Source organism: Primulina eburnea, chromosome 12 (assembly GCF_022965805.1).
Source record: "Primulina eburnea isolate SZY01 chromosome 12, ASM2296580v1, whole genome shotgun sequence".
Classification (NCBI taxonomy): Eukaryota; Viridiplantae; Streptophyta; class Magnoliopsida; order Lamiales; family Gesneriaceae; genus Primulina; species Primulina eburnea.
In genome coordinates this window covers 36,779,009-36,804,291 of record NC_133112.1, presented here as the reverse complement: position 1 = coordinate 36,804,291, position 25,283 = coordinate 36,779,009, and the positions used below count along the sequence as shown (strand labels likewise).

The following is a 25,283-nucleotide window of genomic DNA, read 5'->3' as shown; positions in this document are numbered from 1 at the left end:
TTCTCTGATATGCTGTAATTTAGAGGCACTGCGGGACTCCTACTAATCATATAACCTGCTGTCTTAATTGAATCAGCCCAAAACCTTCGGCAATCTTGTATGAATCCACATATTCCTTGTACGCTCATTCAAAGTACTATTCATTCTTTCAGAAGTATCAAACAGATCAGATTTATTTTTTAATGAATGTCACGTAGTAGTTAGATCCTCCAAGTGAACTCACAATTGAAGGCCCCAAACATCGGTATGCATCAACTCCAATTTTTCTTCTTCAATATCTTTATTAAATTTAGAGAAACCGACTCTTTTTTACTTTCCAAAGACACAACTTTACATATTGAAGATAAACATATTTCATTTCTGGTATTTTACCATTCGAGACAAACATCTTCATTCCGTTTTCACTCATATGTGCAAGTCTGCAATGCCATAAATCTGACTTGGTACAACTATCGGCAACAACAATCATATCTCTGCAATTGGAATTCATGTAAAGAGTTCCGGTTTCATTTCCATGTGCAACAACAATCATATCTCTGCAATTGGAAGTCATGTAAAGAGTTCCAGTTTTATTGCCACGTGCAACAACAATAGAATCTTTTGTAATCTTCTATGCGCGCACCACCACAAAAGGTGACATTATGCTCTTCATCGTCAAGCTATCCCACAGACATTAAATTTCGCATCAACTTTGTTACATGTCTCACCTTTTGCGCTTTCCACGCAGCCTCGTTTGAAATTTTCAAACGAATATCTCTAATACCCACAATATCCAAAGGTTCTCAACCAGCCAGATATACATTTCCATGATTTCCAGCAACATAATTTCTTTATGATGAATAATATGAAATAATGCAACAGAGTCCAAATTCCAAGGATCAATAAGACTGCCAACAGACAAAAGTAGTGCATCGTGAATCTCCTCAGTTGCCACGCTTGCAGCGTTGCCCTTGTCTTTGTCCTTCTTTGGTGCCATATAATTCTTTTTCATATGGCTTTGTCCCTCACAATTCCATAACTCCACATTTCTGCCATATTTGGAATTACTTTTACCTATTCGATTGTGATCTGACTCTGTTCGATTAAATTTCTGATATGCCCTCTGCCTTCAATATTTAAGGCAGAACTTGATGTTGCAATTTCACCAGAATCAATCATACAAACCTTTTATGCAAGAATTCTATCCCCGACTTCATTAAATTTCAGTTTTCGCTGGCAACAGAATTGCTAACCGCAACACGCATTTGTTCCCAACAGTTTGGTATATAAGCCAAAAGTATCAAAGCACAAACTTCATCATCAAAAATTATTTTTGACGGAAGATGATTGATTGACAATCGTGTTAAACTCATTCAGATATGTTGCCACCGAAACCCCTTTCAGTCATGTTTAAATTAAAAAGCTTTTTCATTAGAAATACTTATTATTTGCGAAAGATTTCTTTCCCCACGGGTTTGGGGCCCCGTGGGGAAGACCCGAAACGGGGACGGGGATCCTCGATTTTTTCGGGTTGGGGCGGGTATGAGATTACTATTCCCATCCCCGAACCCGCCCCAAAAGTAATATCAATAATAAAATAATATTAGTGTTAATAATATGATAATAATATTATTTTTTAAAATATATATTATTATATTTTAATATTGATATTAATATTATCACTAATAATAATAGATAATAATAAGCTTTGGTTTGAGAAAATCCCAAACTCGCCCTCGTTTCGTCATATTAATAATTTTGAAACGGGAATGGAGGTGGAGATGGGAAGTTTCCCGAACCCGAAAAAGCGGGGATCCGGGGAGGGGGATGGGCTCCGCTCCGCCCCATTGCCATCCCTATACATGTCTGACAGGGCCTTCATTCGACCCGAAGTCGATTTCTCATTTGCAACGTTATGAGCTAGTTCTTCGTCAGTGTCAATCGAATAACACCCAACACCTATATATCAAGGAGACTCCATTCGTCATTTGACAATTTCTCTGGTTTATTTTATGCAAGTGGTTGTTGCTACTTTTTACCATGTAGATGGTCCTCAATTTGTATCATCCAGAAAGCAAAAGTATTGCCATCGAATATTCCAATCCCATGCCAAACCTGCTTCGCTAGCCATCCTTTCAAATTAAACCTGGTGCACTGGTACCAGTTGTTATTTATGGTCCCATATTTGATCCCCGAAAACAATAAAAGATGACGAAAAGTAAACATAGGAACACACAAGATTTATAGTGGTTCACTCTCGATGTGAGCGCTACATCCATTTGCCACCGCTGCAAATTTCCACTATAATGAAACCAAGAAAACGAAGAATTTTTACAAGAACTTGTCCCCCTCTCAGAACTATTTTTGTCACTCTCTGTATCTCTACAATTACAACTACCAGCATATATAATTAGTATTAGGGATACATCAATATATGTAAAATATTTAATATCCTTAAATAAATAATTAGATTCCACATATATTAACAACTATTAGCATGCTTGTTCTTGGCATCCACACGATCCATCTAAAATAGGTTTTTTTAATTGTTATTTCGTATGGATTTTTGTTGAATTTAATAAAATACCAGCCATTTTATGACTCAAGTTTGTCCTATTTACTCTATCTAAATCTTGTATTTTTCTGACCTGCGCCTTTAATTGACACATCTTAGGAGTACCTGGTTGTGCTAAGTCTGCCCTTTGTGAAGAGATATTGAGTACCCCTGGAGGACTTGGTGATGATCGGCCTGTTTGTAGTTTAATGGGTGATCGTATTAAAGGTATAGGGTTGGTATTTTACAATTTTTTAATTTTTTTTTATAGTCTGATAATTGTATTCATAAATAAATTTTCTTGTACATAATACTTTAATAGCCACCATTCAACAATAAGAAACCAACTACAAAATTTACGTTCTAAGAATGAGATGACATGATATTTTTCGTGTTTATATGCAAATGATCAGGTTTTGATATTTTTGTTGTGGACCTGGTGGTGGGATGACAGAGAAATTCTCAATCATGTTTCTAGTTTTATCTTTAATTCATTTTGCTGGTGCGATCCAACTGATCCATTTGAATGGATGAGTGGTCCCTACAGATTTGAAGATGGCTAAGAATCAACGTAAAAAATCCTTGAAGGAGAAAAGATGTTTCTTTCACAAAAAGTGTGGTGATAACAAAAAGAATGCTATTATAGCTATTGATCTTCTTGATGGGACCACTACAACGGATTTGAATATCATTGTGAATTAAGATTGTGAAATATTACAAAAATTTACTTGGTACCAGTGTCAATCGTGTGTCGTTGGATGGCAATTAATTTAGGGACGGTGTGATGGTATCAAGGTATGTACAGTTTGAGCTATTTTTCGTGCCCAAGTAGTCCGATCGAAGGCATCCGTTTTTACCTTGAATGGTTTACCAAATTCAAGCAGTTTGAGCAATGATTCGCTAGATATTGCTCTCTTCAGCTTGTGAAAATTAGACTAGCAGGAGACCATGAACTTGTGGAACCTGTCTCAATTAATGAGATCAAATTGGCTCTGTGGGATGTTGAGAACGATAGAGCCCCTGGACCGGATGACATTAGGCCAATGTTTTTCAAGAAATCTTTGGACACAATTGGGCATGATATATGTAAGGCTGTTGAAGAATTCTTCAAGTCGAAACTTCTCAAGCAATGGAATCACACTTCTCTCTTTGATTCCTAAATCAAATAATTCTACCGGGGTTCATGAACTTCGGTGAACTCCTACTATCGTGTATTTTACAAAATCATCTCTAAAATACTCGCTAAGCGGCTTAACTGTGTTATAGAAAATCTTGTTGATGGCGCACAAGCTCCTTTCATATAAGGCATAGTTGTCAAAGGCGAGCGCCTCTCGCCTCAGGCGCGGGCGTTGCGCCTGGGGAAATCCCAGGCGCAACGATTTACAAAGGCGAGCCCAGGCGCGCGCCTAGGCTCGCCTTGGAAGGGCTCTCGGGCGCGCCTTTTACAAAGGCGAGCCCAGGCGCGCGCCTAGGCTCGCCTTGGAAGGGCTCTCAGGCGCGCCCGAGATTGTCTTTTTTTTAAAAAAAAAATTCAGTAACAGAGAAGTTGCAATTTGAAAGTGCAACTTTTTTTTTTTTAATGTTAACTTAAAATGTAAAAGGCTCAACCCAACCTTAAACCCAACCTTGAACAATTCACGAAGGATGAATGTATTTTAAAATTTTTGCAGCTTCATTCGAAAAGAAGAAACAGGTTGGCGCATAAGCGTTTGAATGATCCAGTCTTCATTAAATATGATAGGGCATTGAAACGTCGATATGATTTGCGCGACAAAATTGATCATGTTTCATTGGATGATATCAATGATAGCAGATAGCAATGAATGGTTGATGGGAGGATTAGACAACGAAGAAAATAATCTAGCCTTTGGGGATGATGATTTGACATGGGGTGATGTAGGCCGAAAGTTCTAGGACTCTGATGGTTCGATGGAAGAAGATGAACTTGATTTGGATGATCGAAGAATTTTAATCGTTTTACTTATTATTATGAACTTATTAATTACTTGTTGTTTTGTGTGACATTGTGGCTTTATTATTTCATATTTCAATATATTATTCTAAGATAAATATATTTTTTTTAAAAATAAAAAATGTGCGCCTTGCTTCGGTAAGGCGCGCGCCTTGCTTTGCGCCTTGCGCCTCAGGCTCCAGAGCCCTTGTGCGCCTCGGTGCGCCTTGCGCCCTTGACAACTATGATATAAGGAAGGTCCATCGTGGAGACATACATTTGGCTCAAGAATTACTCTTACACTATACCAAGAAACGTCTCTCTCTCGGATGCATTTTAAAAATGCACCTACACAAAATCTATGATATTATACATTGAGGTTATATTACAGAGGCTATGATTTCTTACTGGTCATGGAATGTGTCACCATCACCTCTTACTCGATATTCATTGATGGGCAGTTTATGGCTTCTTCCTAGGGGTTAGAGGCTTCCAACAAGGTGATCTTTTATCCTCTCTTTTGTTTGCTTCATGGCTTGAGGGATTAGCAAGGAAACTGAATGTGCTTGGTAGAGAACCAAGATTTAAAGATGTTCCCTCCTCCATTGAGCTAGCTTTTGGAGTTGAGTTGGGTTCAAGTCCATAATCTTAACATGGTATAGAGCCCAACCCACTGTTATGTGTAGGACTATCCTTATGGGCCACCCACAGATATCTTGTAAACTTCACACTCCAGATGTTCATTCTTGGACATGAGATGGATGTGTTAGATGTCTCACATCGGTTGGATTATGTTCTTGGCAGTTTTATGTATGGATTTGGAGAATATCTCCCCTTAAGCTAATTTTTAGGGTTGAGTTAGACCAAAGTCCATAACCTTAACAAAATATCATCCCTAATGTGCTACTTTGAGCATCACTCATTGGCCTATGCTGATGATTTGCTAATTTTCTCGAGGGATATGTGGAGAATGTAGTGAGGATTATTACATGCTTGGAGGATTTTGGGAGTACTGTTGGTTTGAGAGCCAACTTGCTCAAATCAAACATATATCTAGCAGGTGTGGAGGTGTTTGTTAGTCAGAGAAGAAATTTTGCATGTTATGGGATTTCAGATAGGAACATTCCCGTACAAATATCTTGGCATTTCCTTCGCCGCTAAAAAACTTGGTGACAGTGTTTTGATGACGACATTCCTATTCGATTTCCTAATTCGTCCCGACGTTACTTTGTTTAACCGTTCTAAGCAATAGGTGCAAATTCATTTGAAATATACAGCTACAAATAAATGTAAGAATCCCAACTGTTTGTCTTTTTTTGTTAATCCATCAATAATTCCCTCCTCATATACAAGTGATTCCTCCATTGTTCAGGTTAATGTTAATCTAGAAGGGCAAGTACAATCCTTGAATCTCTGAAATTGAAATTGTATGAGTGCGGTTTCTTTTTTTATCATTCAATGAGCATCTTGTTTTCATAAAAATTGGAGGAAATGTAATCCTTACATAAGTGCCATCATATCCAACTTTCAGACATCAAGATACGTTTCAAGCGTGGATGATTAGCGCAAGAGATTCCCAACATATCATAAGATTCGCATTCGTTAAAATCCACACTTTTCCAAACCTACAAAACTGACAGAACCCTAAAGCAACACGTATTGAATCTGGCCGAAGAATGCATTATCTTGTGCAGGCAAACATGAGCTTACAGAGCTGTCTCATTAAAAAACTTCTTTTGACTCGAGATGAGCTCTTGGTGTGTGGTTCGGTGGATGCCTCAATAGCTTTGATGGGTGGATGATTTGAAGGAAAGAATGAGATACACAAAACTTATGGTTTTTTTGCCCCAAGTTATGGAAACCGGCCATGGAAGCCTCTAATATGGAAGAAATGCCTATTACCAGATTCTCTGTGGTTGTTTGCTCTCCGGAAGTTTTGGACTAGGGATAGACAACCTTTTGTGGTGTACAAGAAATGTATTCTCTGTGGTGATTACAGTGAATGTTTTGATCTTATGTTTTTCATACATGGCTTTTCAAAGGCACTTTGGTCAAAAGTCTGGGAATGGCTGGGGATGAACAAAATCATGGGATCACACCAATCACTGTTTAAAGCTTTTAGAGGCGTCTATCGAGGTACTTCTTCCCTCACAAGGATGTGGTACGTGGCTATGGCGGCTGTAAATAGTAAATATTTGGAGTGCAAGGAATCAACGACTTTTCAAGAGGAACAAAGGGTCGAAGATCTTTTTAGGAAAATTCAGATCTTTGTTCACTGAACGATGATTTGAACTTTTATGTATCTACATTAGACTAGAGGATAGTTGAAGGAATATTGTTCTTATGACCTTCGGGGCATACCCAATCTACGTGTAACATTATCTTGTTTACCTCTGTGATATGATTTTCATGTAAAAAAAAGAAAGGATTTCTATGCAACTATTTGTCCCGAAGAAAAGATTAATTTTTCTTTCCCAAATTATTTTCGTGACATCTAAATCTCTTACTTCTTATAGAAAATTTTCGCTCTCGAGTTGAATTTGCATCATGTAATGTGACAGGTAGTAGATATTGGGTGAAAGCTTCTGAAGAGCTCTGGAAGAGGCCTTGTTCTGTTCTGCTTGCAGACAAAAATGCGCCGACTGAAGAAGTTTGGAGACAGGTGATACTTTTAGATATTTCATTTTTAGTCTCGCTCCACAGAATGGTGAAAGTGTGTCACTATAGAATGGTGATTTGTGTTATGCATATTATGTTAAAAATATACTGCCACTGTTCAATGTCTCGATTTTCAGTGATCTTTGTTTCGACCAGGATTCCTTTTTGGCATTAGAAGATATAGAAGGGACATTGGATACCGACTATTTTGTTCATTTTTCTCTATTTTCATATGTTCTTCATCCCACATTCCCCGAGCCTTGTCTCCTTGTCTTTAGATTTTCATTAGGGCTATTCTATGAAAGAAGAGAATAGTAGGTCTGATTTTGGTGATCCTGGACTATGGCTTGATCAACTCATTATACCCATCCCTGCAGATTGAGGACATGTGCCGCAGCACAAAAGCATCTGCTGTTCCAGTAATTCCTGATTCGGAAGGTTATTTCTTATTGCTTCAGTGTTTATTTATTACCTCTTAAGAGTTCTCTACATTTTTCATCAGTTATACTTTATGTATGCTATGTGATCGTTGACCTGATACTTTCATACTTCTCTCTAGTCTATGTTCCCATGTGCATATCGAGATGGAGCTACTTCATTGATTATATAAATAATTATGTTTCTCAACAGTATATGTCATTTCTAACTGTCAGAGTTCACAGACCTCTGTAGTTATAACATCAAAATTTATTCTTTGCTTAATATCATTTGGTTTAAATAAATGTCACATAAATCTCAATAGTTGCCACATTTTCCTTTATTCTAATGCATTTCAACATTGGTTTGTGGATCTGCTTTCTCCTCTTTACATATTCAGGAACCGAGTCAAATCCATTCTCTCTGGAGGCTCTCGCTGTTTTCATGTTACGGGTGCTTAACCGTGTCAACCATCCAGTAATGATCAATCTTGCTACTTCTATTGCCACCAATGTTGTAAATGGTGTGGCGGTTAGTGACCGCTTATCGCCTCAGCCGCCTAGGCGATATAATTTTTTTAGCAATTTTTTATAGTTAATATATATAATAATGTAATCACAAATAATCATAATTTTTTCTTTAATATATGTAATTAAATAATGTTTATGTATAAAAAAGCTTAATACAATTTAATACAATCTAGATAAAGTGCAAATAAATATATAAATGCAAATTAACAAGATAATTAAGGTGGCTTATGGCGACGGGGGCTGGAGGTGGTTTGAGATGTGGTGACTGATGGTGGAGAACACCTGATACCAAAAATAAATACAAAAAAGAGTGAGTGATGCTTTTATTATATTTAATTTAATTGATTGACTTTGATTGGTTTTTAAAATTATTTGACTTTGACTGTTGAAGAGGATTTTAAAATCATTGACCATCTCGGTCGCCCGCCTGCCTCCGACACTTGCTCGTCCGCCTTGCCTTCGGATAGCCTCGGACTGGATATAGAGACAGGTTTAGACAAAGGAGGGTGGTCGAGGGCCGCCTGCACTGATTGCCACCTCTTCCGCTCTCTACATAATTAGGATTTTCTAATTTAGATTGCCGCCTCGACCACCATTTCGAACACTGATTGTCACCTCTTCTGCTCTCTGGATAATTAAAACTTTCTATTTGGTTTGTATCTTTAAGGGAAAACTTGACAAGTCATCGCCAAATGCTGGTTATGTGTTGCTAAAGTTCTACCACCTATATGATGGCAAGGTACTGCTGTTTTACGTAGTTCTGATATCCATGTCTCATTTCTATTCGATACTTCATAATGTCATCGTCCTACATTTCCAGAGTCGCCAGGAATTTGAGAGTAAGCTAATAGAGCGTTTTGGCTCGCTTGTGAAAATGCCTCTTTTAGAGCCCGAGAGGTTTGTGATTTTCATTGTCTCTCTCCCTGATTTGGAATAAACCTCTTTTTTTCACGTATAAACCAAAGTGGTGGGTTGCTCTTCTTTCACTTTTGATCTACTTGGCTTATTCTATGGGATAAATACGCTTAAATTTTATTCTTTGAAGAACAAGTTCCAGGATTCTTTGTTCTTTTGAAATGTCAACCATGAATAAAGATGTGGTTGCAATATTATGATGGCAGTAAGCAGGTAACATGAGTAGGGCACATTATGCACACTTATTGCAGTGTAGTACATAATCATGCACACATCATGTTTATAACAGTGTTTGAAATCACTAGCAACATTTAATGGTCAGCGATTTGTGTTGGCATTTGAACAATGGTCAGCACGATACTATACTCGTAGCTTTACTTGCTATTACCTACCTTTAGGCTATCAATCAGTATATAATATCTGCTGTATAACTTACATTCGTGGGATTGGTTTTCAGGAAATTCAGATTCTATTTTTTCCCTTTTTCCGATTTCTTTTCAGCATTTTCCTGAAGGTGCATGCCAAATTCCTATTGTTCTATCTTGTAGACTTACAGTTTTTTACGTTTCTCTCTGCATATGAAGATCTTCTATACCCGAATCCGTGAGATCTATTTTGGAGGAGGGGATTAGTCTATACAAGCTTCACACTAACAGACATGAAAGGTCAGTGTCATGCATGTGTATTAATTTGGAGCTTTAGATGGAGTGACATATTTAGTTTGATTTGATAATATCTCCATTGTTAATTCTTATGGTAGACTTGTGTCCAAAAGAAAATATGCCAATGAATGGGTTAAATGGGAGAAGCAGTTGCAGGAGACATTACTTGGGAATGCTGTATATCTCAATTCTATTCAGGTTGGTTTATGATTATTCAAACAAGTGGATTTAATTGTCATTCCATATGTTAGGTTCCTGTTAATTTAAATATGAAGCCTCCGCCAATCTTAATTAGATCAAGTTTCTACGTTACCAAAAACGTATGGTTGTCATGTAACATGCAGCGTACATATGCATGGTACCAACCTTCCGCTTTGGTACCGAGAAAATTTATCTCCCCCTTTTACTTTAAATCGATATCCGCTCTATTCTCTGCCTTTGGTCCCATGTAGGGAAAGATTCTGTTCTAGTAATGTACTCTGTGTTTCCAGGTCCCATTTGAATTTGCCGTTGCAAAGGTTCTTGAACAGTTAAAAGCAATTGCTAAGGGACAATATGCTGCTCCAAGCACTGAAAAGCGGAGGTTTGGAACCATCGTCTTTGCCGCTGTCAGCCTGCCTGTTTCGGGAATCCTAGACCTCCTTGAAAATGTAAGTTATTGATTAATACATTCACAAGGCTACTTAGAATTATTAATTAATAAACTAATAAAATGTGTAAAAATAAGTTCCTTTTGCCATCACCTGAATTGTCTTTTGATTGTGAAGAAATCATTTTGTTTAAGAACTCCAAAAATCATGATTGATGATATGGGCTTTGAATTCTAGTTTGGAGAACAGGTGTGAACTTTTTTTTTTGCTGGTGGGTGGGAGGGGGTGGATTATGTTGCCTCCCCTCAGGCTTAATCCCTGATCATATAACTGATATTTTTATCTATTTTATTAAAATTATATTAGCAATTGGTAAGGGTTAGTTTTTCCTACAGCGTTGTGACTGAATTTTTGTTGCTGTTTAATGATTCGTAACTTATATCTGTTTAAGTGAATATTAAGAAATATATGCAACAGAAGAGTGGTATGGATTTTTCTTTTCATGTCTAGTTTTTTAGGTGCTACTTTCCTTGTGTTATTCAATCAATGGTTGCCTAAAATATGTGTGTGTATGTTGTGTGCTTTTCTTGTTTTGCTTTGAGTTCCAGCGTCCAGTTTCCATTCATATGCTATGAATATTCATGATTCTTTTCCGCACTTTATGTCTGAAGCAGCAGTTAATAATTGGGAAGGATCCAAAAATTGAAGAACTCCTCGAGAACATGAATTTGAAGAGCAGCCTAACAAAGGCCCATGTGACCCTAGCTCATAAGAGAAGTCATGGTGTAACTGCTGTAGCCAGTTATGGTCCCTATCTCAATCAAAATGTCCCTGTCGATATTACTGCGCTGTTTTTCTCGGATCAATCTGCAGCACTGGAAGCAGAGCCTGGCATTGTTGATGGAGAGAAAATAAGTTCGAAAAACGAGTGGCCACATGTTACAGTATGGACTGCTGAAGGAGTTGCAGGCAAAAAAGCAAACCTGTTACCTCATTTGTTCAAACAAGGTAAGGCCACTCGGATTGACATCAAACCACCTATCAGGATAACAGGAACTCTGGAATTCTTCTGATGGTTTGTGGTTTTGTTCGATTTAGCTCTTTTGCTGATTTGGTTATTTTGGTGAAGCATCGTGCTGCCTTTTGACCCTCTGTTTAGCACTTTTTGCTCGTTTACATGGTAGTCAAACAATATAGGATCGAGGATTGGATTGAACACTTTGGAGAGTTTTCTGATTCTGGTCTTTCAAAAACTATGTACATTGTGGTAGACGAGTCGATAAATTATAGTTAAACACTAACAACTTTATATATGTTGATCTCGTTATTTTTTCTGTCATTATAGTGCTGTAAATCATATCTAATTTGAAGCGTGGTTTAGATTTTACAGGTAAAAATTAGTCTTGATCACTAAGTAACATTGATGCCGTGGACTTGTTATTCGCATGTATCATAACGCAGAGGCAAAAAGAAACTTGAACTGATAAAACTCGGGGTGTGGGGAAAAGCTAAGTTACATAGGAATCAAGAAAGAAAGAGCTTCAAGTCTCAGGTTTGCTTCGGCATTCACTGGAAAACAGGCGGAAGCTACATTTCCACTGGGTACAATTAGCTTCTCTTTTTCCACTCGAAAACTCGAGATGATACTTGGTTCCATTTGTATAACTACTTTAAAAGAGTTTTTATGCCAGGGCTTTTCAAAAAGATTTTATAAAATGTTTTTAAAGTAATTATAAAAATAAATATATGTTTGGATAACTGTTTTATAAAAAAAGTTTTTTATAGTTAAAAAAAGATGTTTGGACAACCATTTGGGAAGAACAATTTTAAATTATTTTTAAAATTCTCATTTAATGTTAAAAGCAAAAAAATAATAATATCTAAGTGCATTAAATATATAAAATTTATAACGTACGAATTCTCAATTAAATATTGAAAGAAAAACGGGAAAAATTGGTCTTCAGTCCTCAGTCGTCGTTTTTTTTTGTGTTAAGTTCTTGGGTATTTTTTTAGTACCACATTTTCACATGAAGTGTACCACAGTTCCACATGAAGTATACCACAGTTTGTATGACATAGTACCACAATTTTGTGGGTAGAGAGTGAACCCAAAGAAATGTTTTGATTGGGAATTTTTCACCAACTTCCCCGAAGAAAAAAGACAATTTATTTATAATAATAAAATTGTTAACCATTTGTCTATGCATTTAACGTTTCACTAGATTATGTAATTGAAAGATGACATCATCTGATATGTCAATTTCTTAAGGATTGCAAAACGACGTTCGAAACGTATAAAACTTCTTTCAATCGCATTTCATAAAGAAAAATGAATGTGATTTAAATATTCTTTTGGAGTTCTTGGAGAACGATCTCGGCCAGTAAAGTCTTGCATCTGATAGTGAATATTGTATGCCGAGTCAATCATATAGCATTTACCATTGGAAAATTCACACCTTGCCGACTTGATGCATTTTGTAGGATTCTAGAATTGTGTGCGCTGCCTTTCTCTCATGCATAAACAAAGATAAATCTCATATCATGGTCGCATGCAACCAATACATTTTGAGCGACTTCCTTTTTTTCTATTTTGAAATGCATATTGATAAGATGCTAGTACGAATGCAAACACATGTATACCGTCTATAGCTCCAACATAGTCCTAAAACAAATTGGTATTTATCATGTGATAAGTTTTATTTCATTAAAAAAAAATGATACCTTAAAACATGTTGATTAACCAGATATAACAATTTACACAAGATGATTTCAATTCTCAGACCACATGCAGCAATTCATATAACTTGGAATACACAGAAGATTACGTGGTTCGGCCTTGCGGCTTACATCCACAGCCATCCAGGAATAAAACAGAGAGTAATAAGAACTCGGTTCAGTCATCCAGTTCCTACGCTGGGTAACAATTATACAAAAGATAATTTAAGATTTCAGTCGAGCAATTAGATATGCATGGAATCTCGATTTATGAGGATGTTAGCATACGGTAGTTCCAAGACAGCAGATTCTAGAAATTGGATATTTAATCTAAAAGACGAAAGATAATGTGTAGAGCTTTCCCTATACAACAAGCAAAAGAGAATTTCCCTCGGTTTCAAAGTTGTTTAATCACGGCCGAGAGATTTCTAGAAGAACTAACTGAAATAATAACACGATGAGGGGTATAACCAGATTTTAGAAAATAATTTCCACAGTATTCTAAATCAGAGGAGATGCGGTGCTTACATTGGCAGGATTCGTGGAAGGTCCCGTGTAACTCGAACCTGCAACAATTAGCAAAACAGTCGACATGGAAAGCAACCAATTCTAGATGACTAGGTTCCTCGGACCCTTAATCACAATGAGAAGTACTGCAAAAGTGATTATGAAAGTCAAGACGCCCTCAGCTATAGCTCCGGTGTGCAAATCAACCTTAAATATGAAAGCGGACCGGTTACGGTGGCCGGAAACGCAACGGAAGCAAAAATTCGAAATTTTGAGGGGAATATTTCGGCCACCATGATTTATCTTGTGTAATATTTACAAAATCAAAAACATACATAGGATGTTGAGAAAATTACCTATCAATCACAAGGATTGATTTTATGGCTCCAACTAAGGTGTAAACACCTTAGCTCTTGAATGGCATGAAGAAATCTACAAGCTCTCCTCCAAAACCTTGAAGCTTTCCTTCAAAATAAGGCCCACCACCAACTAGGTAAATCCCCTCAAATATTGCACTAGAAATATTTGAGGATTTTTCAAAAAGAAGTGAAATGTTCTTCAACAAATTGAAGAACAAAAGGGAGAAAAATCTTGGGAGAGAATACAAGCAAGAATTCGGCCATTGCAAGTGTGAGAATGGGGAAGAATGTCTAGTCTTGGGGTTGCAAAAAGTTGATTCAAAAAGTTGCATGCCAACCATTATTTTAATAAAAAGTAATCTCCAACCCTTGACCTCCCATTCATGCATATAATATAGGTTTTTAATCAAATTAAAAACTTTGGACTAAATTTAATAATCTCAAACACATTTGAGACTAACTAAACATTACTTGAATTTACTCAAGTCCCACTAGTTAAATAATTATTTTAATTGAGCTCTACAAGACTCAATATAATTTAATTAATTCAACACTTGAATTAATTTAATTATTTGGACTCTACTAGGTCCACTAGTGATTAATTAATTCAACACTTGAATTAATTTATTTAGTCCATAATAATGTTTATGAAAATCACAATTTTCAATTACATTATTCACTTGGCCAAATTTTAATTTAGGAACACTTCCATAAATCAAAATTTACATTTCTCTCATAGAAGTCATACTTCTATTTTACTTTACACTTATAAACACATTTATAAGTCGTTCAACACTTTGAACTATTTTCTCCTTTATTAGAAGTCATACTTCTAATTGTTCTTTACGCTTATAAACTCTTTATAAGCCGTTCAACACATTGAACTATTTTACTTCTCTTCGGTATTTACAAAGCTAGTACTTGTGTGGCCCTCAATGGTTCATTGATACAACTAGCCGTGGGTTCACATCTCTATGTGATTCGGACTAAACATGTCCTTATACGAGCATACCACAATTGCTCCATTCTTACTTATCAACACCTTGATAACAAGAACGTCAGAACTCAAGTCTGATAGTACTCAACCAATCATGTTAAACGCCTAGCAGCATCGCTTACATGATTCCCTAGGTATCAAATGATAGTGCCTGCAAGAACCATTCAATTATGGTTAGCGTACAGTACGGTCCCTTCATCTCATATATCCCGACCGATTCGACAACTATTGGTTTATCGAGAGTTGTCAATGAATCGATACTATGTGTCATGTCGTAGTTGCATCAATGGTGTAATCTATGAAACCCCTTTCATAATTACAACCATACTCTGGCCAGAGATTTCAACCTACATACACATGATAACACATAGGATATCCATACCCGAAGGTAAGCGGTGAATCCCCGACTACAATGCATCGACTCCTATGTGTTTCGACAGAACACCCAATCTTGCCACCTGATGACCCCATGAGAGTCGGTAAACAAGTCAAAGTGTAATTCTAGCACATAGAGTCTCAATGTTGTCCCGGGTCATAAGGACTAATTCTGTACAACCATAAACCAGGACTTTTCCACTCGATAAGTGAGAACCACTTGGAAAGTCCTTTTATGGAGGGTTGTTCAGTGCACTCTACCAGGAGCACCTATCTGCATGCTCGGACATCACAATGTCCCCTACCAATGAAACATGGTACTCACATCGCAGATACTAGTCTCTAACTCGAGCGGCCTTTATCCTTCTTAGTGGCGGCTGAATCGACTAGGAACGGTTTAGAATATACAGTATTCCAAATATGAGTTTCATGATACTCATCATATGAGCATCTCATATTCTTTCTACTATTTGTATATTCAAGGGCTTTATCTATGCAGCTAGCATGGGTATACAGATAAAGATTTGCCAAAATAATAATTTCAAATATTATTAAAATAAAGACTGCTTATACATAGAGTTTCATTGTGAACACTCGGCCAACACTTGGCTCGACGGGCACCTACTCTAACAATCTCCCACTTGCACTAGAGCCAACTACCCTTATGCTTTAAACCCATTGATTCGCGATGCTTGTCGAATAATGGTTCAGGTAAAGGCTTAGCTAGTGGATCAACAACATAATCTGCCGAGCCGACTTTGTCAATAGACACTACTCTTCTTTCCACAATCTCTCCGAGGATGTGGTACTTTCTCAATACGAGTTTGGATTTCTGATGAGACCTTGGCTCCTTTGCTTGAGCTAAAGCTCCCGTGTTGTCACACAACACCGGGATAGGAGCAACTCCATTAGGAATGACGTCCAACTCTTAGACAAAATTTCTTATCCAAACAGCCTCCCTTGCTGCATCTGATGCAGCAATGTATTCGGCCTCTGTGCTGGAATCCGTAATATTGTCTTGCTTGGAACTCTTCCAAGAGACAGCAGCACCGTTGAGCATGAATACAAAACCAGAGGTTGACTTCAAGTCATCGATATCGTTTTGGAAGCTAGAGTCGGTATAGCCTTCCAATTTTAGTTCTCCACCCCATAGACCAAGAACAACTTATTGGTCCTTCTCAACTACTTGAGGATGTCTTTCACAGCTTTCTAGTGTGGAAGACCAGGGTTCGATTGATATCTACTCACTACAATTAGTGCCACGTCAGGACGTGTAGATATCATCACATACATGATGCTACCAATTGCCGAAGCATACGGAATGCGTGTCATCGCCACTATCTCTGCATCTGTCTCAACAGACAGACTTGGACAGGGACACGCCATGACACATTGGTAGATGTCCTCTCATGGACTCATCCATCGAGAACCGCTTCACGATGGTATCAATGTATGTGGACTGGGTGAGATCAAGCAATCCTTTTGATCTATCTCTATAGATCTGTATCCCAATACAAAAGATGCTTCACCCAAGTCCTGCATCGAGAACTTACTCGCTAACCATATCTTAGTTGATTGCAACATTCCTACATTATTCACAATGAGTAGAGTGTCATCAACATACAACACCAGGAATGTCACAACACTCCCACTGACCTTCTTATACACACAGGGTCCCTCATGATTCTTAGTAAATCAAACTCTTTGATTGTACTACCAAATCTGAGGTTCCAACTCCTAGATGCCTTCTTTAGACCATAAATAGATCTCTGAAGTTTGCATACCATATGCTCACTTCCGACAGATGTAAACCCTTCAGGTTGAGACATGTAAATCACTTTCTTAAAATCCGCATTAAGAAAGGCTGTCTTAACATCCATCTGCCATATCTCATAGTCATACCATGCAGCTATGGCTAGCAAAATCCTTATGGACTTGAACATTGCGACTGGGAAAAGGTTTCCTCAAAGTCAACTCCTTGTCTTTGAGTACATCCTTTTGCCACCAATCGCGTCTTGAAGGTCAATACCTTCCGTCCGCCCCAAGTCCCTGTGGGAACAGTTCCCTCAGGTGGATCCACAAGATCCTACACTTGGTTTGAATGTATGGAATTCAACTCAGATTCCATTGCTTCAAGCCACTTGGATGAATCGGCATCAGATAATGCTTCCTTTAAGGTCCATGGATCACATCCATGGTTAGGCTCATCATGGCCCTCTTCAAGAAGCTGACCATACCTCATAGGTGGTCTCGAGACTTTCTCGTATCTGCTAGGAGCTTGTATCTCCTCTCTTGGCTCATCGGGTGTGGGTTCTATAATTGCGGGTTTCTCTCGAACCTCTTCGAGTTCTATCATCTCCCTTTTTCTATCCAATAGAAAATCCCTTTCAAAAAGGTTGCATTCCTAGAAACAAACACCTTTGTTTCTTGGGGATGATAGAAATAATATCCAACTTAATTCTTTGGATATCCCACAAAGTAACATAAAATGGATCAACAGTCCAATTTTATCTCCCACTACCTGCTTTACATTAGCAGGGCTCCTCATATTCTAAGATAAGAATATTTGGGAGGCTTACCCATCCATATCTCATATGGTGTCTGCCTTTGAATGGACATTTAATGGAATATCTTTTAATTTTAAGTTATAGAGATCGTTTTCAAGTTCTCAAGTACCAATCAAACATTCATTCATGTAAATGTTGCAAACACCTTTGCAAAATAAACAAGAATATCCATTTTTATCAGCATAGAAATGGAAACAATGTTTTTACAAAATTAGGTACAAACAAAACATCTCATAAAATTAACTTAAACTATTGTTCAATAATAAGTAAACATGCTCAATAGCCATGGCAGCAACTCTTGCTCCATAGCCCATCCTCAAGAAGGTCACACCTTCCTTAAGCTTCCTACTTCTTCCCATCACCTGTAACCCATTACAGAGATGTGAGTCACAACCGGTATCTAATACCCAAGAAGTAGAGTTAATTGAAATGTTTACTTAAATTTAGAACATACCGTTTCCAGAACATTTCTGGGCCAGATATTCCTTGCAATTTCGCTTCCAATGTCCAGGCTTCTTGCAGTGATGACAAACATCACCAGTCTTGTCAGCCTTAACTGGTCTGGCTGCCTCAACAGGGTTCGGAGATTGCCTCATCAAGGGCACGTTCTTCTTGGGACGTTGGAAAGAACTCTTCTTTCCATTCCCATGTGGATCAATCTTCGTACCAGATGAAGAACCCACATAAAGAACCGACTTCTCTTTCTTGATAGTGGACTCAAAGGTAACAAGCATGTTCACCAACTCCTCAAGGGTCGGTTCCATCTTGTTCATGTTAAAGTTCACCACAAAAGGATCAAATGAGCTCGGCAGCGATAACAGCAACACGTCGGTGGACAACTCCGAAGGCAAGATCATATCCATGCCAACGAGCTTGTCCACGAGCCCGATCACCTTTAGGCCATGCTCATGGACCGAGGCCCCATCTCGCATGCGCAAAGTGATCAGCTCCTTGACGGTAGCATGCCTAAGAGAACGCGTTTGCTCTCCAAAGAGCTCCTTGAGGTGCAAATGAATGTTAGCAGCACTCATTGCAACCTCAAAACGCCTGTGCAGCTCATCATTCATAGAAGTCAGCATATAACACCTTGCTATCAAGTCATGGTCACACCATTCCTTGTAAGCCTGCAATTCCTCAGGAGTGCAGTCAGTCGGAGCCTCAACAGGGGGCGACTGAGTCAGTGTATATGTTACCCTTTCCGAATTTAAGACTATTTTCAAATTTCTTAGCCAAGTGAGGTAATTAGGTCCAGTTAATATGTGTTTGTCGAGTATTACGGATATTGGATTGCGAAGCGATGACATTGTCAAAATTTGTACTGAAAAGTAAAACAGATAAATGTTGATGACTATTTAAAATATTTGGTAAGATATAAAGTATGGACTTTAACTTTATAAATATTTACTCCCACTGTTTTGACATCTTTCACTACCCTCTAGTGAAAACGGGAAACTCCTTTCCTCAGTAGGTACGTAAGGTCCAATTAGCGAATTATGATCCCGATTATACAGCCAATCACAATTCCTAAAAGGTAGTTTCCCAATTGCATCACAATGCAACCCTTAACGTAAACTTTTGTCTCACGTTTGATTAGGACCCATTATAGACGTCGTTCATCTTTACGTGTCAAGCCTTACCCATCGATGTTGAACCTTAATGGACGGTCGCCATGAGTTCCCTCAATTATCTGAGCCGAAGTCATGGGAGTTCCACGTAGTTCACATCACTATGTCAATGGATGTCACAGCTTTCCGGCACCCAGGGCCCCCTCAATTATCTGAGCCGAGCCCCGAGTACGGGTAGCGTTCATCATGCACCCATTGTCGATGGAAGACAAGGAAATTATAACCAATTTTATAATTCCCCTTTTCGGGCTTGATATTAATTTTGAATCTTATTCAAAATGAGGGTTTTTAGTTTTGAAAGGTCTCATCATTAATTTTATTTTAAAAGCTCGCCATGTTTGATCGTATGTTTGCCGGATTCATGCAACTTTGTTATTATCATAATAATAACGCACATACTCATTATTTATAACATATCATGCATATATTATAAACAGTAAACAAACAAGGATGATCAATCGCCCCAATACTAATGGTCCGTGTGAGCTAAACACGGACCTAGGTCCAATCCTAGGGTAAATGCACGGGATGCAAATGCAACATTTACATAAGCTTCCAATATTTACATGTCTTCGATCTTCATAATCATCATGGCCACCATCTTCCAATCTTGATCATCCACTATACTAATATTTACAAATAAATATCCATGGCAAATAGGGATACATCTCATGGGGTGGGAACGGGCCATAAACCAAGCCCACTTTAAATTTGATAATTATTACAATCATTCAACACAAAATATCCTAGCATACACCTAGCAAATTGGGCTTGGGCTTTTGATCATCTTTCATGCATAATATCACATATCATACACCATCAATTAATTATCACAATAATTAATTGATCCAATATTATATATCTTGATCCAATCACTAACCGCCACGATTATAAACTAAATTAACAAAGTATACAAACACCTTTGTCTACTTTCAAATTAATTTATTTATAATCGAATTTCTTGTAAATCACAATTTACTATAAATAATTAAAGTCCAACTTCAATTATTTATTTTATGAGAAAATATGTGCAACAATTGTAAATTTAAACTTAAGGGCCCAAAACTCATTTTTCATCAAAAATACTTTGGCCCATTTAAATTTCATAAAATATGTTGGTCATCCAATGGCCCAACATCTCAAGGCCCATGACACTTGGATTAACCAAAACACTTTTGGAAACCCTAGCCGTCATCGCCGTCGCCGGAGCTCCGTCGCCGGATTCCGGCCACAACATAAAAATTTTTTTATTTTATTTTAAAAACTGCATTTCGGGCAGCCCCTTCGGGCAGCCCTCGGGCAGCCCCCGAAAACTTTATTTTTTTTTTTGTTTTGTAAAAAATCGGCCTTGAAGTTTTCTTGCACCAAAAATTCTCAAACGGTTAGAAATCGATCTCAACATAATATTATGCAAATATTACACAAAATCCGTAACCTAAGCTCGGATACCACTTGAAAGCGGACCGGTTACGGTGGCCGGAAACGCAACGGAAGCAAAAATTCGAAATTTTGAGGGGAATATTTCGGCCACCATGATTTATCTTGTGTAATATTTACAAAATCAAAAACATACATAGGATGTTGAGAAAATTACCTATCAATCACAAGGATTGATTTTATGGCTCCAACTAAGGTGTAAACACCTTAGCTCTTGAATGGCATGAAGAAATCTACAAGCTCTCCTCCAAAACCTTGAAGCTTTCCTTCAAAATAAGGCCCACCACCAACTAGGTAAATCCCCTCAAATATTGCACTAGAAATATTTGAGGATTTTTCAAAAAGAAGTGAAATGTTCTTCAACAAATTGAAGAACAAAAGGGAGAAAAATCTTGGGAGAGAATACAAGCAAGAATTCGGCCATTGCAAGTGTGAGAATGGGGAAGAATGTCTAGTCTTGGGGTTGCAAAAAGTTGATTCAAAAAGTTGCATGCCAACCATTATTTTAATAAAAAGTAATCTCCAACCCTTGACCTCCCATTCATGCATATAATATAGTTTTTAATCAAATTAAAAACTTTGGACTAAATTTAATAATCTCAAACACATTTGAGACTAACTAAACATTACTTGAATTTACTCAAGTCCCACTAGTTAAATAATTATTTTAATTGAGCTCTACAAGACTCAATATAATTTAATTAATTCAACACTTGAATTAATTTAATTATTTGGACTCTACTAGGTCCACTAGTGATTAATTAATTCAACACTTGAATTAATTTATTTAGTCCATAATAATGTTTATGAAAATCACAATTTTCAATTACATTATTCATTTGGCCAAATTTTAATTTAGGAACACTTCCATAAATCAAAATTTACATTTCTCTCATAGAAGTCATACTTCTATTTTACTTTACACTTATAAACACATTTATAAGTCGTTCAACACTTTGAACTATTTTCTCCTTTATTAGAAGTCATACTTCTAATTGTTCTTTACGCTTATAAACTCCTTTATAAGCCGTTCAACACATTGAACTATTTTACTTCTCTTCGGTATTTACAAAGCTAGTACTTGTGTGGCCCTCAATGGTTCATTGATACAACTAGCCGTGGGTTCACATCTCTATGTGATTCGGACTAAACATGTCCTTATACGAGCATACCCCAATTGCTCCATTCTTACTTATCAACACCTTGATAACAAGAACGTCAGAACTCAAGTCTGATAGTACCAAACCAATCATGTTAAACGCCTAGCAGCATCGCTTACATGATTCCCTAGGTATCAAATGATAGTGCCTGCAAGAACCATTCAATTATGGTTAGCGTACAGTACGGTCCCTTCATCTCATATATCCCGACCGATTCGACAACTATTGGTTTATCGAGAGTTGTCAATGAATCGATACTATGTGTCATGTCGTAGTTGCATCAATGGTGTAATCTATGAAACCCCTTTCATAATTACAACCATACTCTGGCCAGAGATTTCAACCTACATACACATGATAACACATAGGATATCCATACCCGAAGGTAAGCGGTGAATCCCCGACTACAATGCATCGACTCCTATGTGTTTCGACAGAACACCCAATCTTGCCACCTGATGACCCCATGAGAGTCGGTAAACAAGTCAAAGTGTAATTCTAGCACATAGAGTCTCAATGTTGTCCCGGGTCATAAGGACTAATTCTGTACAACCATAAACCAGGACTTTTCCACTCGATAAGTGAGAACCACTTGGAAAGTCCTTTTATGGAGGGTTGTTCAGTGCACTCTACCAGGAGCACCTATCTGCATGCTCGGACATCACAATGTCCCCTACCAATGAAACATGGTACTCACATCGCAGATACTAGTCTCTAACTCGAGCGGCCTTTATCCTTCTTAGTGGCGGCTGAATCGACTAGGAACGGTTTAGAATATACAGTATTCCAAATATGAGTTTCATGATACTCATCATATGAGCATCTCATATTCTTTCTACTATTTGTATATTCAAGGGCTTTATCTATGCAGCTAGCATGGGTATACAGATAAAGATTTGCCAAAATAATAATTTCAAATATTATTAAAATAAAGACTGCTTATACATAGAGTTTCATTGTGAACACTCGGCCAACACTTGGCTCGACGGGCACCTACTCTAACAAAATAAGGACCTCCAAGCATGTGTTTGTACTTAATCGGCATAGCCTCCGATATCGCGAGGACGCCACCAACTGCGCCAGCTGCCTGTCAAGGATACAACAGACAGATGGAATATTTCGTAAACGCGTCCCGAAGAAAATAAACTTCCAACCAAACATTGTCATAGGCTCATTGATTTCTACAAGTGGATGCAAAAAAAATGTTAACTAGCACACAAAAATCTTGCTGACTCATAAACATACTTCTATTACAAGTTTGTATACCACATCTTGCCACGGGTTTAAAGGTAGTCTCTGTCAAAAACTAATCGTACACATAATGATGATATCATCAGTAAATATATGAGTAAAAAATCTTCATCTTAACATAAAATTGTAACCAGCTAAACACAATTAAATACTTGTAATTGCTATTCAAAGATCAAAAACAAGATTACAATAAACTAAAAGTGAGTAATTTGCGTGTTATACGATTCCAACGACTTTTTAAACTAGAAAAAATGATAAAATCGATCGTAGTTATAAATGATGAAGCTCTAATATAACACAGATACTTTGTTAGATAAACAAAGCAATCAACAAGAAAGAATAAATCCATGAAGCAACAAGAACCCAATATTTAACTTCAAATAGTCTAATTGTAATTTATTTTAAAATTAAATTTTGGTGTTATCAGTACTAATCACATTGTTATTACACCAAATGATAAATATATAATTCAATTTTTTGTATAATTTTATAAAAAAAACAATTTTTTTTGCTATATCCCATCCCCTTCCAGTTCAAGCTCAAGGAATTGGAAAATGGTTTTATCCATCCATCACAATTTTTCGATCGATGACGAAAAAGTGCAGTGAATCCAGTTACATACCTGAGCAGGAAACCGAATAGCCGCAGAAATAAGAGAGTCGGCGCCCCCAAGCCCGGCCGCGTAGAACGGTGGGGTTGAACGTCGCGCCGCCCATCAAATCTCAGATGAAGCCGAATATAAACAACAGCACGAAAACAAGGAACGTGGTGATAAAAAGCGTCGGGAGGCCTGGGGCCACGCTCAGCGCCGAAGCTATAACGTACGTGGCGGCACCCAGCCCCGACGCGCAGAAAATCCACATGAACGTCAGCACCCCATCGGCCACCTCCGCCCTGATCGCCCCCATCTCCGATTCTACTCCTCTGAAACTACCTGTAAAATCAAGAAACGATGAATTCCGTGTTTATATACTACGGCCGAAGAAGAAAATGAACTGGAGTTAATCGAGTGACTCAACTACCTTGCTTTCACCTACCCACCAACAAGAAACAGGGTGGTATCACTGAGTGCAAATCTTGTAGATATGATATGTTACAAAATTGTATTACATATACGAAAAATCGTTGAAATTTGGAGAGCTTGAGATACAGTGGCTCGATGATTAATCCATCCAATAATCAAAAAAATATGAGCTTTGTGATCATTCATTAGAAAATGTATTTTCATTTCATTTCTTTTTCTATTGACCGACAAAGTTAATCTGCCATTTAATTTTAATCTAGAAACCGAAGATTAAATAATTGCATGATTGTATTTGATAATTACTATTATTTGTTTTTTTCTTGATTCAAAAAATACTTATTTTATACAAATAATAGAGAAAAGGCACTTTTAGTTCTCGTCCTTTCATATCAAAATACTTTTGGTCCCTACGTAAAATTTTTAGTCCTTAAACTTAGAAAATTGCAACAAAATTAGTAATTGCCATTTATTTTATGGTTAAACATATTTTTGGTGACTAATTTATGACATTTATTAAATTATAGGGACAAAAATTCATCATGAAACTCTCATTTTTTATTTTAGTTTTAAAAACAATTTTTTTCCTATTTTAATATAAAAATAAAACATAAAAAATCATTACTATTTTATTTTAAAAATAAATTTGATTACTTAATTTAAAAATAATCAAATGATAATGTCGTAATTTTAATAAGTTTGAAAGTTCTAATAATCTTGTCTAAATAAGAATAATAATGATATTACATTAATATTTAAGAAATTCAAAATTATATTTATAAAAAAATCTAAAATTTAGTATGTGAACTAACAAATATTATAATCATGAATTTTTTTTATAAAAAATAATCCATTACTTATAATTTTTTATTTAGAATGTTTTATTATATAAGTTTTTAACTACAAATTTTAGTTAATTTTGATATGTTTATCTAAGTTTTCTTTGTGTTAATAATTTATGTCTAAAATTAATATAAATTTATGTTCATTTATATAATTAATATATGTTTATA

The 25,283-nt window shown here is 36.9% G+C and overlaps 1 protein-coding gene and 1 pseudogene across 13 annotated transcripts in view; one reads left to right on the top strand and one right to left on the bottom strand.

Moving 5' to 3' along the window:
* LOC140808387 (tRNA ligase 1-like) overlaps positions 1 to 11,595 on the top strand; it is a 28,583-nt gene extending 16,988 nt beyond the window's left edge. For 8 of the 13 annotated variants that reach the window (XM_073165506.1, XM_073165508.1, XM_073165513.1 and 5 more), the window contains 10 exons: positions 2,654 to 2,761; positions 7,046 to 7,146; positions 7,520 to 7,580; positions 7,960 to 8,090; positions 8,757 to 8,828; positions 8,910 to 8,986; positions 9,589 to 9,669; positions 9,765 to 9,864; positions 10,158 to 10,316; positions 10,928 to 11,595. In XM_073165506.1, coding sequence (XP_073021607.1) covers positions 2,654 to 2,761; positions 7,046 to 7,146; positions 7,520 to 7,580; positions 7,960 to 8,090; positions 8,757 to 8,828; positions 8,910 to 8,986; positions 9,589 to 9,669; positions 9,765 to 9,864; positions 10,158 to 10,316; positions 10,928 to 11,329 — 1,292 coding nt within the window. In that variant the 3' untranslated portion in view covers positions 11,330 to 11,595. Of the gene's footprint in view, positions 1 to 2,653; positions 2,762 to 7,045; positions 7,147 to 7,519; positions 7,581 to 7,959; positions 8,126 to 8,756; positions 8,829 to 8,909; positions 8,987 to 9,588; positions 9,670 to 9,764; positions 9,865 to 10,157; positions 10,317 to 10,927 lie in introns of those variants that run through there. The other 5 variants (XM_073165509.1, XM_073165504.1, XM_073165505.1 and 2 more) reach the window with 5 other exon arrangements.
* Positions 1 to 24,311, bottom strand: part of LOC140808389 (aquaporin SIP1-1-like) — a 44,688-nt pseudogene extending 20,377 nt beyond the window's left edge.
* Between the last annotated feature and the right edge of the window lie 972 nt (positions 24,312 to 25,283).